We start from the raw sequence: 15,000 nt of genomic DNA on the forward strand, positions 1-15,000 counted from the left end.
TGTGTGTGTGTGTGTGTGTATGTGTGTGTGTGTGTGCTGCTCTGCATCAATGGAACACACACATTTGGAAGGTACAAGAAATAAGATCTCTGTTCCTTGCAATCTATCCTTAGCAATCATTGTCTCTGTGAGTGAAGGTGTCCATACCCTGGAAACTATCCTCAATTGCCATAGGCAGAAAGGGATTCCCTATGAACTGCATCTGGACCACACCTTAATTGGCCATAGGAGATGCTGACAAAGGCTGGGAAGACATATGTCTAGTCTAGAGAAGAGGATAGCACAAAGAATCAAATATCCCCCCCCCCTTTAATTAAACAAGAAGGACCCTAAAATGACTATTGTGTGCAATGGAGGTCTCCTAGACCATCCACTATAACATACTGCTCATTCTATGGGCTAGATGGTAAGATTTTGTGGTCCAGCTGCTGCTACCAGCCTTTTAAAACCCTTAAAATGTTGTAGAAAGCAACCTTGTAGTATGTAAATATGCTTTGGGGGCTAAAACACTGCTGAAATATCAAAAAATACTCCCCACCCACTACAAAAAAATGCCTTAGGTCCAACGCATATGGGATGAAGATTCAAAACTGCCTGTATCAAAATTTCTTTTTTTTTCCTCTCTTTCTCTCTCTCTCTCTTTCTTTCTTTCTTTCTTTCTTTCTTTCTTTCTTTCTTTCTTTCTTTCTTTCTTTCAAATCCACTTGCTTGTGGAAGAACCTACTGAGGAGCCTTCAAAAAATGCTACCCACAGTTCATCTATTGCTCCTACTATTTACCTTGCTAGAGAAGAGTGGGGAGTGTTTGGTAGTTACCCAGTCCTTCCACTTGTAGCAGGAAAGAACAAAAATGCAGCACAACACTTAACTCAGAAGAGATTTAAAAGCCTTTGAAAGGACAGACCTCTCCCTCCCACCTACACCTCTCTCCCTATTCCTGCTCTGGCCCTAGTAGCTGCAGCCCTTCTCTAAGCGGCTCCCAGGAAAAGCCTTTATTCCCTAAGGTTCTTGGACATGACCCCGGTTATTCCCACCCTTCCATATCCAACCCCTTCCCACCACCCCAGTGGTCCTTACCTGATAATGTCGTCGTTGTGTCCCAGAAAGAATTTTTGGCTGTGCTCTCGGGTGTTGTACACCACCCCTACCCCAGCTACAAAGTAGACCACCTCCTTGCCGGCGGTGTAGTACAGGTTGTTGCGGCACTGGTGACCCCGGTACCCGTACACCCACTCCAGCCGGAGCTGGCATCTGGGAGCTGTCCGATCCGCCATGATAAGCCGACACCGCGCGACCCCCGGGTGCCCCGAGCGCCGACTCTGTCCTCTTCAAGGCTCGAGCTGCGACGGACCTGCAAGGGCTCAGGGTACAGCACCGGGCGCCAATTTCCGCGGCGACGCACAGACACAGCCCAGCACGCTGGCCGCCACCATCATCTGGTGCTGCGGGAGAGGAGCCGCCGACGCCGGTGCACAGCAGCAAGACCCCGCTGGGCTCCCGGACTCCTTCTCCCGGGGTCAAGCGGGCCTCGAGGGTACCAGTACCCGCGCACACGCCTCACTGCACCTGCGGGCTTTGGGCGGCAGGAGAGGTTCTCCCCGGGGTCACCCGGCCTTTAAAATCAGAGATCTGCATATCCAGACACGGATTACCAGTTCGCCAAGTTTGAGGAGCGCGGGGGGCTTCGCAGCAGGCGGTGGGATTTATTCTGTGACAGGTCTGATCTGACAGGCAGAAGGTTACTCCGGTTTACTGCTTTGCCATCACCGTCCTTGGATCCGAAACTGACAGTCTATATCTAGGATGCGAGAACGAGGAAGATAAAGAATTTTTGCATGTCACCCAGCACAAGAAAATAATTACCAAACTAAAACCAAGTTGTGGGATTTTTGTTTGTTTGTTTTTGTTTTGTTTTTGTTTTTGTTTTTGGGTTTTTTGATTCTCCACATTTCTCCTTCCATATCCACCTTAATTATAGGAAATACGCCCTAAACACTTCTGGCCGGTAGTTGCTGCTCCAATTTGCAGTAACACTTGCTGTTTCCTCTATAAAGCCAGGGTGAATATGCAATGGTCATTCTTTTAGATGCTCCAATTAGCTGTCATATATGTGTTTAAAATCCAAACCCTCTATGAGCCTTCTCTTCACAGAGAAAATCATAAAAATAAATAAATACTTAACAGCTCTCCCCTAATTAAAGACTCCAACTGCAAGTGTCATAATTTTTTTTTCTCTGAATCGGAGGAAATCCGGCTACCTACAAATGCTCCCGATCGGAAAAAAATAATAAAAATAATAAAATAACAGCAACAATAATAAAGTGTCAAAAAAAAAAAATCATGCTCCTCTCCCCACGGAGATTTGAGCTAGCTATGAGACCCAAGGGCTCTGGGATCTTGCCTTTAGGTTGGCAGGAGGCGGGGCGGGGTCTCCCGTGGAGCCCGGGTGTCAGCGACACCCCATGCTCAACCGGGCGCCCACTTTTGCGGACCTGAGGGTTGGTAGCCCCAGGTACACCTGGCTCAGGCTCTACGGTCCTAGCGGGTTCCTGCACTCCCACCCGGACCAGCCTCGCACGTAGTATCCCTGCTCTCTCCGCCTCTAACCTCTGCTGCCCGCCTTGCGTCCAGGATCTCGCACCAGCCAGCGAAATCCTCTGCCTGCCCTCCCTCTCCTCCCCGCGCTCCCGGGTTAGGTTTCGTCACCAGGGCTCTGGGGACCAGCTCTTCCTCTTTCCCTGGCTCCAGGGGCGGGGCCAGCGCGGGGAAGAGTTACGCGGCGAAATTGCGGCGCTAGGAAACGCAGACGCCTCCTAGGGCCGAAACCTCACCTCCCTCTGTCCGCCTGTTCCCTATGCATCTTGGAAATCGTAGTCCTTTGTAAACCAGCTGCTGAGGCGAGCGCCTCGGGTGTACCACAAGTCCCAGGATTCCATGCATCCGCAGGGCCTTAGTACCGGTGCCAGGGAAGTCTGCGTTTCTCCTATCAGACCCAGCAGCTCACCCAGAATGGCGTTGGTGTTCCGTGGTGACCCAGGCCAGCGGCCTGCGCGTCTGTGCTGAAAGCAGAAAAGATGACGTGGAAAAAATTCAGGGGCTTTCCTCAGGACTTTCACTTGCGCCAGTCCCAGAGGATTGCTGTAGCCCATCTCTTTCCTTGTTGCAGCACTTGACTCACGCTGTTTCCTACTTCAGTTTCCCCTATTATTCCAAAGGATTCTGATTTATCCAAGTGCAGTGTTACAAAGATTAAGAAATATACAGTGGTGTGTGGTCACTCTGTCGTGTGTAGGGAAATAAGTGCCTTCCTGTGACCTGCCTTGTGCCCATGCAATGAATTTGGCCAATTTGGCCGTAAAAAAACAGAAGCCAGTGGCTATTCTAAAACTACCTGGAATAAATTAATTTATTCGTTCTGATTTTCAGATTATGGCCGCAGCCAACTTTTGAGAACAGATTTTAAAATCCACTTGACTAAGAAGCTACGAAAGATTGATACTTTTGACTCTTCTGTGTTCAAGATGTTTCTTTATCTACGTGGAGTTTTAATAGGATGCTGTCCTGGTAGGAAAGGCAATGCTTTAGATAAGAAGCACCTAAGTGTGGTGAGCAGTTGCCTACAATGTTGAAGAGAATTTGAAAACACTTCGTATTTTCTGAGAAAACAGAATCAACAAATTCGAGGAGTTGTTTTTGTTTGTTTGTTTGTTTTTGTTTGTTTTGTTTTTTTAAGACAGTAAGGACACAACTAAACATTAAAACATGACTTAGAGGGGTTTGAAATGTCTTGGTCTGATTTCTATTCCTTTAATCATTTATGCAGAATTTTGTTTGTTTGTTTGGTTGGTTGGTTGGTTGGTTGATGATTCTAGAGGCAAGGAAAACCAAGAACATGGCGCTCATCATCTGATGATGGGCTTAACTACATCCTATGCTGGTAGAGGGCATCACATAGCATGATAGAACGAGAATGCTAACTCCTGTGTCTTTTTAAAGCCATTAGTGTCATGGTACACCCAACCTCATTGATTTATCTAATGCTGACTAACTCACAGAAGCCTTATCTCCAAATACCATTAACATATAAATCAGAAAATTGGATTTTAAATATATGGACTTTGTGGAATACAGTCAAACCATAGCAGAAACAAAGTTGAGAGCAAAAATCGAGATGGCGAATTTCGTAGAGAAATAAATTATATATAAGAAGACAAAAACATCTTCCAGAAATAATAAGGAAAAGCTTCATGGAAGAAATATGAAATATAGACACAATTGAGATAAATTGAAAAAGATAAAGAGCACTCTGCCTTTTTTATTAAATAAAAGGGGGTACAAAAATACAGACAGATCTATTTAAAGAGTAAATTTTAAATGGAACTGAACAGAGATGTTTGTACTACTTAAAATAATGAAGAATCTTTAATTCACTTGAAGAGAAAAATAACAATAAACGTAATAGTAATTGGCTGGGTATGTTGATGCATACTTTTAATCCCAACACTCTGTAGACTGAACAGATCTCCATGAGTTCAAAGCCAGCCTGCTTTACATAGAGAACTCCAGGACAGCCAGGGGCTACATAGAGAGATCCTGACACCACCACCACCCCCTCAAAAAAAAAAAGCAGTGATCAAAACATGCAGTATCTAATAGTCTGAGGCAGAGCCTTGAGTACTTCTTAAGAGACAGTGGCAATGGCCCAGAAAAGAATAGACATACTCTGTTGAAAAACTAGCAGTGGTAAAAGCCAGACTGGCTTGGAACTCACAGAGTCCTACACTCTCTGCCTTCCAAGTACTGAAACTAAAGGAATGTACCACCAGCCCCCGCTGGTCACAGTCATTTGTCACTACAATAGAGACCCTAAGACAAAAATTGGTATCAGAATATGCTCTGACAGACCTGAGCATGTATTTATGGTAGGATCATGAAGGGACTTTGAAACTTTGAGCTAGAAACACCACTGAATGAATGTTCACAGCTTAATGAGCAGATACGTGAACTTAGACAATAATGCTGAGAGCAGTGCAGATGATAGAGGTTTGGCTTATGTAGTTCCTCCCTCCAAGACTCTGTCCATTTCATCAGTGTAATATTTTGAATTAAAAACCATTAAAGAAACTTTGCTTTTCTAGGGCAATCAGTGCTTGTCATCAGGAGCTGAAAACACAGGGATCTGTTTCCTCAGGTTCAGCATACAGAAGTTGTGAGGCTAGCCAGAGGGGCCTAGGCTATACCTTGTGCTGGCAGTCAAACAGTAATTTGTAACACTAGTTTTGGAGGCATGAAGTGGTCATGGAGAGCAATTGAGGTTTGGTGCTGTAAGAGGCTATGATGAATGAAGAGGCTATTGGTGAATGTTAAAGTAGAAGCAGCCTCAGTTAAAGTAGAAAGCCTAAGACTTAAAGGGTCATATATGTGGCAGGGTCAGAGAGCACAGGAAAGGCTATTGGTGAAGGTTAAGCACAGGTTCAATAGACTCCTACTGTAGTAAATGAGTTTTCTGCAGGTGGCTACTCCCCTTTTTACTCCTAAATATCTATTGGGGGTTTCTATCCCACTTTTGCCCACATAATTTTCAAGTAAACAAGGCAGAAATTACACTGCAATTTAATAATATACTGTAGGCACTACACTGGGCAGGTTCTGAGCTATCTAAGCTCTTCATCTGTTAAAACACACATGAATGCCAATTACTTGCCAATCTGATGGATCCTGGGATGTGTCTGGTCCATCAGCCTGTCCTCAGGGTGAACCTTTCTTAGCCATGTGCTCTTGGTCCATCCTACCTAATAGCAACTCTCTCCCCTGTGGTCTCTCCTGAAACCCTTCACTGGATTCTTAGTCCTGACTTCCCATCCTTCCTGCCGAGTCATAGGGTCTAGCGTTTTATTAACCAATCAGGGACTATTGAGGAGCATTCTTTACAATTCATTGATTAATACAGTGCCCCAATATCAGGTTACAGTCTGGTCAAGGGCACTGAACTCAGCATCTGAATATACAGCACACAAGACAAGCCCCAGCATCTCCACCCCCCCCATCTTAAAAAGCCCTTTTCTTACAATAATAAACTATATACAATAAGAAAAATTATAAAACAATTATGAAAATTATAATGTAAGAGTTACATTCACAATGTCCAGTCATTTCTATTTGGCAACATAGGAGAGAGTATTCTACTATCTATTTTATCTTGGTGAGTTTAGAGTTCTATACCTAATTCGTTTTCTATCATAATTTGTGTTACCATACTAAAAACATCTTCTTACGTCCTAGACAACTTAAGCTTTTACTGTGAGACTAATACTATTTAGTCTTTAACCCCATCAGAGACTTAAGAAGGGATAAATTTTACCTGAGTATGTAGGAAGTTGAGGCAAACAGCTTCCAAAATTATAGAAATGACAGACACCATTGGCTGTCTGGACAGTTACTCAAAAATTTATCTGAGATGTAGGAACATTAATCTCCAGCCCCCAGAATATCTTGACAAATTTTTCTGTGAAGTAGTAAATATAAAGGGCTTGTCTTACCTTGTCCTTGCATTGCTCAGCAGTCAACTTCCCTGTGATTAGGTTTGTCCATTTGGACAGTATTCTGTCTGCAGTTGAAGCAAGGGAAGTTTTGTTGTTGTTTTGTTTTGTTCTATTTTGCTGTTGAATTTTGAAGCAAATTCTATAAGGAGATTCTTCAATACTCATCATCTTCTTTGGAGTAGAAATATGGGTACTGCCAAGAGCTGACATGTCTTATTGTTAAAAAAAAGACTTCAACTGGCACTGAAGAGAAGGCTCAGAGGTTAAGAGCACTGTGTGCTCTTCCAGAAGACCTGAGTTCAATTCCCAGCAACCACATGTTGCTTGATAACCATCTATAATGAAATCTGATGCCCTCTTCTAGCCTGCAGGCATATATGCAGGCAGAACACTGTATATCAATAGACAAATAATCTTTTCAAATGACTTAAATTAATAATATCTTTAAATGTCATATTCTGTAGATCTCAGGTTTTTTTTTTTTTGAAGACCATCCATCTATCTACCTAGTATATCTGAATTGACAAACATTGCTTGTTACTAGATATTAACTATCTGTTCAACCTAGGAAATATATTTATGTAATAAACTAGACTAGTATCTAACATGACCATGAGTTTGAGTGACTATTAGCTTGCATTACTCGATTTTTCTAAATAGATTTTAGTGGCAAGTTTAAAAGAACTGGAACTGGGTTGTTCCAGTTTCTGGCTATCACAAATAAGGCTGCTATAAACACAGTGGAACACGTGCCCCTGTAGTTTGGTGGGGCATCTTTTGGGTATATGTCCAAGAGTGGAACATCTGGGTCTTCAGGTAGATATATTTCCAATTTTCTGAGGAACTCTACATCCTCACCAACATCTGCTGTCACCTGAGATTTTTTTTTTCAGGAATTGGTCAGTTTCTTTTAATCAATTATCTTATATTCCAGAACACACAATTATAACCCAAATTTATGAATTTTAAAAAGCATTATGTGGAACTGAAAATGTACATATAAAAAGCACATATTATATAATTGATTTTACAGAAGGGTCAAGCTTTTACAAATAGAGGAAATTATAGTCAGAATAGAATGATTTCCAATGGTGTTATATGACTCTACATGGGATAACATGTCACCTGAGATTTTTATCTTAGCCATTCTGTTTGGTGTAAGGTGGAATCTCAGAGTTGTTTTAACTTGCATTTCCCTGATGACTAAGGACTTTGAACATTTAAATGGTTCACAGCTGTTTGAGATTCCTCTGTTGTGAATTCTCTGTTTAGTTCTATACCCCATTTTTTGAATGGGTTGTTTGATTTCTTGGTGGTTAGCTTCTTGAGTTCTTTATATATTTTGGATATTAGCCCTCTATCAGATGTGGGGTTAGTGAAGACTTTTTGCAATCTGTAGGTCTTATTGACTATGTCCTTTGCCTTACAGAAGCTTTCCAGTTTCACAAGGTCTCATTTATCAATTGTTGATCTTAGAGTCTGAGCCATTGGAGTTCTGTTTAAGAAATCCCCCCCCACCCCCGTGCCAATGAGTTCAAGGCTCTTTCCTGCTTTCTCTTCTATTAGATTCAGTGTATTTTGTTTTATGCTGAGGACCTTGATCCACTTGGACTTGAACTTTGTGCAAGGTGACAAATTTCTATTTGTCTATTTTCATTTTTCTACACACAGACAGCCAGTTAGACCAGCACCATTTATTGAAAATACTTTCTTTTTTCCATTGTATATTTTTGGCTTCTTTGTAAAGATCAAGTGTCCATAAGTGTGTGGTTTCATTTCTGGGTCTTCAACTCTATTCCATTGAACAACATGTTGGTCACTGTACCAATACCATGTAGTTTTTATCACTATTTCTCTGTAGTATAGCTTTAGGTCAGGGATGGTGATTCCCCCAGATGTCCCACAACAGAAGAATGAATACAGAAAATGTGATTCATTTACAAAATGGAATACCACTCAGCTATTAAGAATGAGGAAATCCTGAGTTTTGCAGGCAAATGAATGGAACTAGAAAATATCATCCTGAGTAAGGTAACTCAAAAGACATGAATGGTATATATTCACTAATAAGTGGATATTAGTTAAAAAAAAAAAAAGCACAGAATTCCCAGGATATAATCCACAGAACTCAAGAAGGCTAACAAGCCAAAGGGCCCAAGTGGGGATGCCTTAACCCCACTTTGGAGGGAGAAGAAATCAATCATAGGTGGGGGGCAGAGAGGAAGGGACCTGGGTGGGAAAGGCAACTGGGAGGGGAAGAGGGAAACATTATCAGGTATTAGGGGGAACAGGACTGAAGCCCTGAAGGCCAGCAGAAAGAATCAAAACAGGAAACCTTGGGAGCTAGGAGGTAGGGGAACCCTCTAGAATGCTCCAGAGACCTGGTATGTAAGACGCTCTCAGGACTCAAAGGGAGTGACCGTAGATGAAATGCCCTACATTGAGGAGAAGGAACTTGTAGAGTCCACCTCCATTAAAAAGACAGGGCATCAAGTGGAAGGATGGAGTTGCCATCCCACAGTCAAAAACTCTGACCCAGAATTGTTCCTGTCTGAAAGAACTGCAGGAACAATAATGGAGAAGAGCCTGGGCAAAAGGAGGTCCAGTGATAGGCCCAAATTGGGATCCAGTTCAGGGAGAGGCTCCAAGGCCTGACACTATTACTGATGCTATGGTGTGCTTACAAACAGGGGCCTAACATGACTGCCTTCTGAAAGGCCCATCAAGCAGCTGAAATATTCAGATGCAGATATTTACACCCAACCAATGGACAGAAGCTGGTGATCCCTGTGGTTGAATTAGGGAAGAGCTAAACAACTTCCAACTAATCCCCCAAACAATAACCAACACCCATAACTCTTTGGTATCAAAAATCAACAAGCATTGATAACAAGAAACAACCAACATCCATAACCCATTAATGACATAAATAAATAAATAAGTAAATAAATAAATAAATAAATATCCATACCTCCTTTTGGGAATGGGACATTGTTTCTTAAAATTGCTTCTTGTTGATTTTAAATGTAGTTTTCCTTTTGGGGGACCCAAAGGAAATTGGGAAAAGTCCAAGTCTTAAGAAAGCTAGTTGTAACATTTGTTGGTCAGCCTCTATGTGCTATGAAAATGTAGGCTTAAATAAAGTCCTAATAAGAACAGTCTGAAAAACTGGACCAAATAATCTAGTTGCTTTGAAGTGGTCCTGGAAGCAAGTTTTGATGAGTCAGCAACTGAGACAGTCTGGGGCTAGATCAATCAAGATGTTAGAATAAGTATGTCTCAGAATTCCAGCAGCATTTTGGAGTGTGAAACTTGTCAAGGCTGCCTCCATTCCATTGCTGTCTAACCCTGTTTTTCTGTAAACATATAAACTCTTACAAGTAATATACATTTCTGCAATAACATATGTACAGAGTGTGAAAGATGCACATATAAGTTAAAGATGATTTTTTGCTCTTTGTTTGAACATGTGAAAGACATCTGTCTTCCTTAAGCTGGTTTGGAACCAGCTTACAACCAAATTGCAATACAAATCTCCATTCACGCCTTATGAAAGGATAGCATAGAAAAATAAATCATGAGGACTTCATAGCCAACAAGATTTATTACCTATGCATGGCTGGAGACATTTTCATGTGTCAGCCAGACACAGAACTGCTCCCAATGTAAAGGGATCAGCATATATTGCCTGTGTTATCTATCTTGCTGATTTCTTTCTTTCTGTCTACAGCTGAAATCTTCAGAGGATCTCCTCTCTGATTTTTATCAGTTTGGATGGAATCCTCAATTTCTCTTCTGTGTAAACATATACAGACTTCCTTCCTCAGCGCAATACATTTCCTGCTGTCCATTGTGAGCTTAGGGCATCTTTAAAATAAGCAGGCTGATTCAGTTCAACACTTTCTTTCACACCACAACTCAATGTCTCTCCACAGCTGTTGTTCTTTGTTCAATGACATTTAAAATTTTTAAGTTAATAAAGCATTATGTAATCTATCTTTGAGCTTTTTAATCCCTTCCTGTTTTTCTAAGCATTTCCTTTAAAGTATGATTAGATCTTGCTATAACTGCTTATCCTATAGATTGCGTGGTATACCTGAAATATGCTTTATGTTATCATATGTTAAAACTTGTTTCATTTCACTAGAGACATATGCTGGAGCATTGTCAGTATTAATTTATACAGGTGTTCCATAATAGCCATAACCTCTGATAAATGCATAAATACAGAATCAGCCTTTTCAGAACTTTACACAGTTGCTCATTGAAATCCTGATATACGTCTATAGTAAAGTGCACATATTTCAGTTTACCAAACTCTGCAAAATGAAACACATCTATTTGCTAGACTTCATTTCTTTGGGTAGCTTTAGGGTTGCTCCCATAAGTAATGGAGTTTGGTTGTATAAAGAACAAGTAGGGCATTTCTTTACACTTTCCTTGGCTTATTGACAAGTGGTTAAAAAAAAAAAAGACAAAAGCAAACAAACAAAACAAAACAACCACAAAAACACCTTTCCTTAAACCTTTGCTCTTAACATGGTGTTTTTTTATGAAATTCTGAAACTTCCAGCATATTTCCTATTAATAGCCAATTTCAAGGTTACCTTGTTGTTAGAAGGCCTGTTAGACCTGTATGGGAGCTGATATGTATTATATATAAAGGATGATTTCTATTTCAATCATTTGTTTTAGTTGAATAAACAGTGAAGTTAATTCTGAATCATCCCGAATAAATTTACCAGTTTCTATAGGAAAAAATGACTCTGCATATTAAGAATCAGAAACTATATTAAGAGATTCAGGAAAATCTAATGATATCATAAGACTGACATATAATTCTAATTTTTTAAACTAAATCATAAGGACTCTCAACAACCTTACTTATTTTTCCTGACATATACACTGTCTTTCCTGATTTATTTGCATGAGTATAACATATAAGTGCTCCCGAAATTGGAGTCCTCTTTAGTATATAAGGGGGAATCCAATTAATTATTTTTATAAACTGAAGTTACTCCATTTGGGGATATTTGTTGTTAATTTTACCCCCCCGCCAAATTGCTGCAAGCTCTTTGCCAGTGTTTATCTTGTGCCAATAACAAGACAATTTCTATATTAGTAAATGGTATCGCAATTCATCTTGTGCCCATAATGAGGCAATCTTTGTATTAGTAAAAGTTGTCACAATCTCAGCTGGATCTATTCTAGCAAATTGACAAAGTTTTATTTTTCCCTTTAATATCAATTTAGAAAACTTTTCGATATAGGTTTTTAGTTTTACTCTGTTTGTGTGAAGAAAAATTCCATTCTAAGATATAATCTTCCCTCTGCATAAGAATTCCTGTGTGAAGAATGAAGAGAAAACAAGATAAATAAAACACAGGCCATTTTTGGGTCAAGACAATCTATATGTGCATCTTGCAGTTTCTTTTCTATTAGACTGAATTTCTTTTCAGCCTTGGTTAATACTTTTCTTGGACTATGCCAGTTAATATCTCCCAGCAATTTTTGAAAATCATGAAGAGTTCTTAATTGGTTTTAACTGATTTGTTCCTTTTGTGGTTCAATTTCTTGCAGATTTATCTTAAATCTTAAGTAATTAAAGAATCTCTCCTTTGTATTTTTCAGGAGCAATTTGTAATCCCCCAACAAGACAAATTTCTTTTTGCTTCATCAGCCTTTTCTAAGGTATTGCCATTTGAATCAGTCAGCAAAATATCATCCATATAATGGTAAATTATGGATAGAGGAAATTCCTTATGAATTATTTAATGGCTGTCATATAAAATATTGGCACAAGGTATTCAACATTCCTATGGCAGGACTCTCCTATGGTAGCTTTTGTTTGATATTAAGTGGTTAAATGTGAGCAGCATCAAAACGAATCTCTATCTTGTTCTTGTAAAGGAATTATGACAAGCAATCTTTTAGATAAATCACTATGCTATACCATTCCTTGGGTAGCAAGGAAGGCAATGGGATTCCAGGCTGTAGAGAACCCACTGTTTGAACTTTTATTAATTGTTCTCAGATCTGTCAACATCCTCCATTTGCCAGATTTCCTTTTAATGACAAATACAGAAAGATCCAAAGGTTGGTTGAGTCCTCCTTTTTTTGAACCTCTTTGCTCTTGGAGCTGCTGTTCTTATACCTATAATTTTTCCTTTGTCATTGCTCAGTCTGAACAGGTTGGTCAGTAAACCTTCTTAGTGGTAAGTGTTTTGTTAACAGTGGCTCCCTGTGGTAAAGCTGAATGATCAGCTTCTGCTGTACCCTGCTAATTGAAAGCATGGACAATGTCTAACTGTCTTTGATAACATGTTTAAATTTCTTTATCAGGAGTATCTCCTATATTGTGGCTTGTCTCTGAAATTTGAGGGATACTTATCTGTGCCTCCCACAAATCTCTTCTCCCATCATTTCATGGCTAAATAAATTACATATGGACTTAGTCTCCCTATTTGACCTTCTGGTCCTACATAAGCCATTTTTTACCTTGTTTTATCTGGGATAAAGTTCTAACTTTTTGAAGTTTGATATCTACCTCTTGAAAAGGCAAATTTGGAGATTAGGATTTTGGTAAGATTGTAGTTACATCTGCTCCAGTATAAACCATTCTTTTAATTTCAATATTATTTATAAGTATCTTTACTTTCAGTCTCTGATCATCTATAGAAGTTTGCCAAAATATTTATTTCTTGCCTCCTTCTGTTTTTTGGGGTTTTTTTTTTTTTTGGTTTTTTGTTTGTTTGTTTGTTTGTTTGTTTTTGTTTTATCTATAGAAGTTGCTTTCACTTTGATATTCAGGTTTTTTATGTCTATCTCTAGAGCAGTGTTGTCTAATTATTTTGCAGATGAGTATCTCTTCTGTTGCCCTGAAATGGCTGCCTTGAATGCCTCCACCCTGGCATTTTTTGACAAGGGTTCATTCCAACTGTCTTTCACTGATCTAAATTCATTATTCCAGTATCAGCCTTTGCCATGCCTTCTGTATGTTCCAGAAGGCATAGGCCCCCTTTCAAAATTAGTTTGTTGTTCCTTACAGTTCTTTTTAAAATGATCTTTCTCACCACAATTAAGACATTTGAGAGTTTAGATTTTCTCAAAATCTTTAGAGATCACTTCTCCTATTAAATCCATATCATATGAATGATATCCAACATCAACCATAATTCTAATTTATTCATTTATAGGTGTTAATATTGCCCTTAAGGGCATGATCACTATTTTGCATTCAGCATTAGCATTTTCAAAAACTAAAGATAACTAGTGTTTTCCTAGCTATTGGATCTGATACATTTATATCTATAGCTGAAGTCAATCTCTGTAAAAAGTCAGTGAATGATTCTTTAGAAACTTGCATGATCTGAATCAATAGTTTATGTCTTTTTCTTGTTTCTTTAATCTCACAAGTGCTCAAGGCTGACAGCTAACATAATGCCAAGGTTGCTTCATCATATATGACTTGAATCTATATTTCATCATTTGGACTTTCATCTAGTAGTTGATCTCGAGAGATATTTATGCCTCTGGCCCTGTTTTTTTTTGTTGTTTTTTTTTTTTGTTGTTGTTGTTCTATTTCCCTAACCTCTTCTCTCAAACATGAATACCATTCTAATATTGTTCTTGTCATATCTTTTCAGGCTTAAGGGGATTATTTTATTTTGAATTGCCCAAGAATGTAATATTTGTTTCATGAATAGTAAATGCAATCTGTACTTTGTTACACTTTATTTAAACTTTCGCAAACCCAGCATATCTATGAGGTGTTGTTCTATTGTTCACAACCTTGTTGGTTTTTCTATATCTCCTGGTATTGTTGTACACTAACTGGATAAGCTAAACATGTTTTCTAGCAATCTTTGTCTGACTCTCTTGAGTTTTCTACTGTGGTGTTGCATTAGACTTTGGCCTTATTTCTTCTATCTCTTAATGTTCTTTTCAATTTTATTTATTAAGTTTTAGAATTTTTCTTCCAAGGCCTGTGTCCATTTTTTTCACACCCCACTTTCTCTTGTATCTCTAATATTTTAGCATTTTCCTTAATCTTATTTATAAATTTTCTTCAATCTCTCCTCCAATATTTACCTTCATATTTCATTTTTCCTTTTCCCATATTTCTGATATCTTAGTATTTTCCTTCTTCAGATTTTTAAATGTCTGCAATCTCTCTTCAAATGCTTGTTTCCGTATTTCGTCTTTCTCCTTTTGTTTCATCTTAGATATCTTAGCATTCTCCTCAGTCTAATTTATAAATTTTAAAAATTTATCCACTGAAGCTTACATTCATCTTTCATACCTTTCCTTTTCTTGTTATTCTAAAGGCTTCTTTGAGAAGAGATTTAAAGCCATTATGAATATTAGCCAATATGAATATAAGAATGTGGATTATTAATGCAATAATCATAATTAATAATGTGTTCGTTTCTATTAGGTCATTTATCTCCTTCTCTTTT

The 15,000-nt window shown here is 39.0% G+C and overlaps 1 protein-coding gene across 1 annotated transcript in view; it reads right to left on the bottom strand.

Moving 5' to 3' along the window:
- Eml6 (EMAP like 6) overlaps positions 1-2,694 on the bottom strand; it is a 272,708-nt gene extending 270,014 nt beyond the window's left edge. The window contains exons 1-2 of the mRNA XM_029483123.1: positions 2,607-2,694; positions 1,077-1,797 (exon numbers count right to left, since the gene is read on the bottom strand). Coding sequence (XP_029338983.1) covers positions 1,077-1,273 — 197 coding nt within the window. The 5' untranslated portion in view covers positions 1,274-1,797; positions 2,607-2,694. The remainder of the gene's footprint in view (positions 1-1,076; positions 1,798-2,606) is intronic.
- Positions 2,695-15,000: the final 12,306 nt, after the last annotated feature.

Source organism: Mus caroli, chromosome 11 (genome assembly GCF_900094665.2).
Source record: "Mus caroli chromosome 11, CAROLI_EIJ_v1.1, whole genome shotgun sequence".
NCBI lineage: Eukaryota > Metazoa > Chordata > Mammalia > Rodentia > Muridae > Mus > Mus caroli.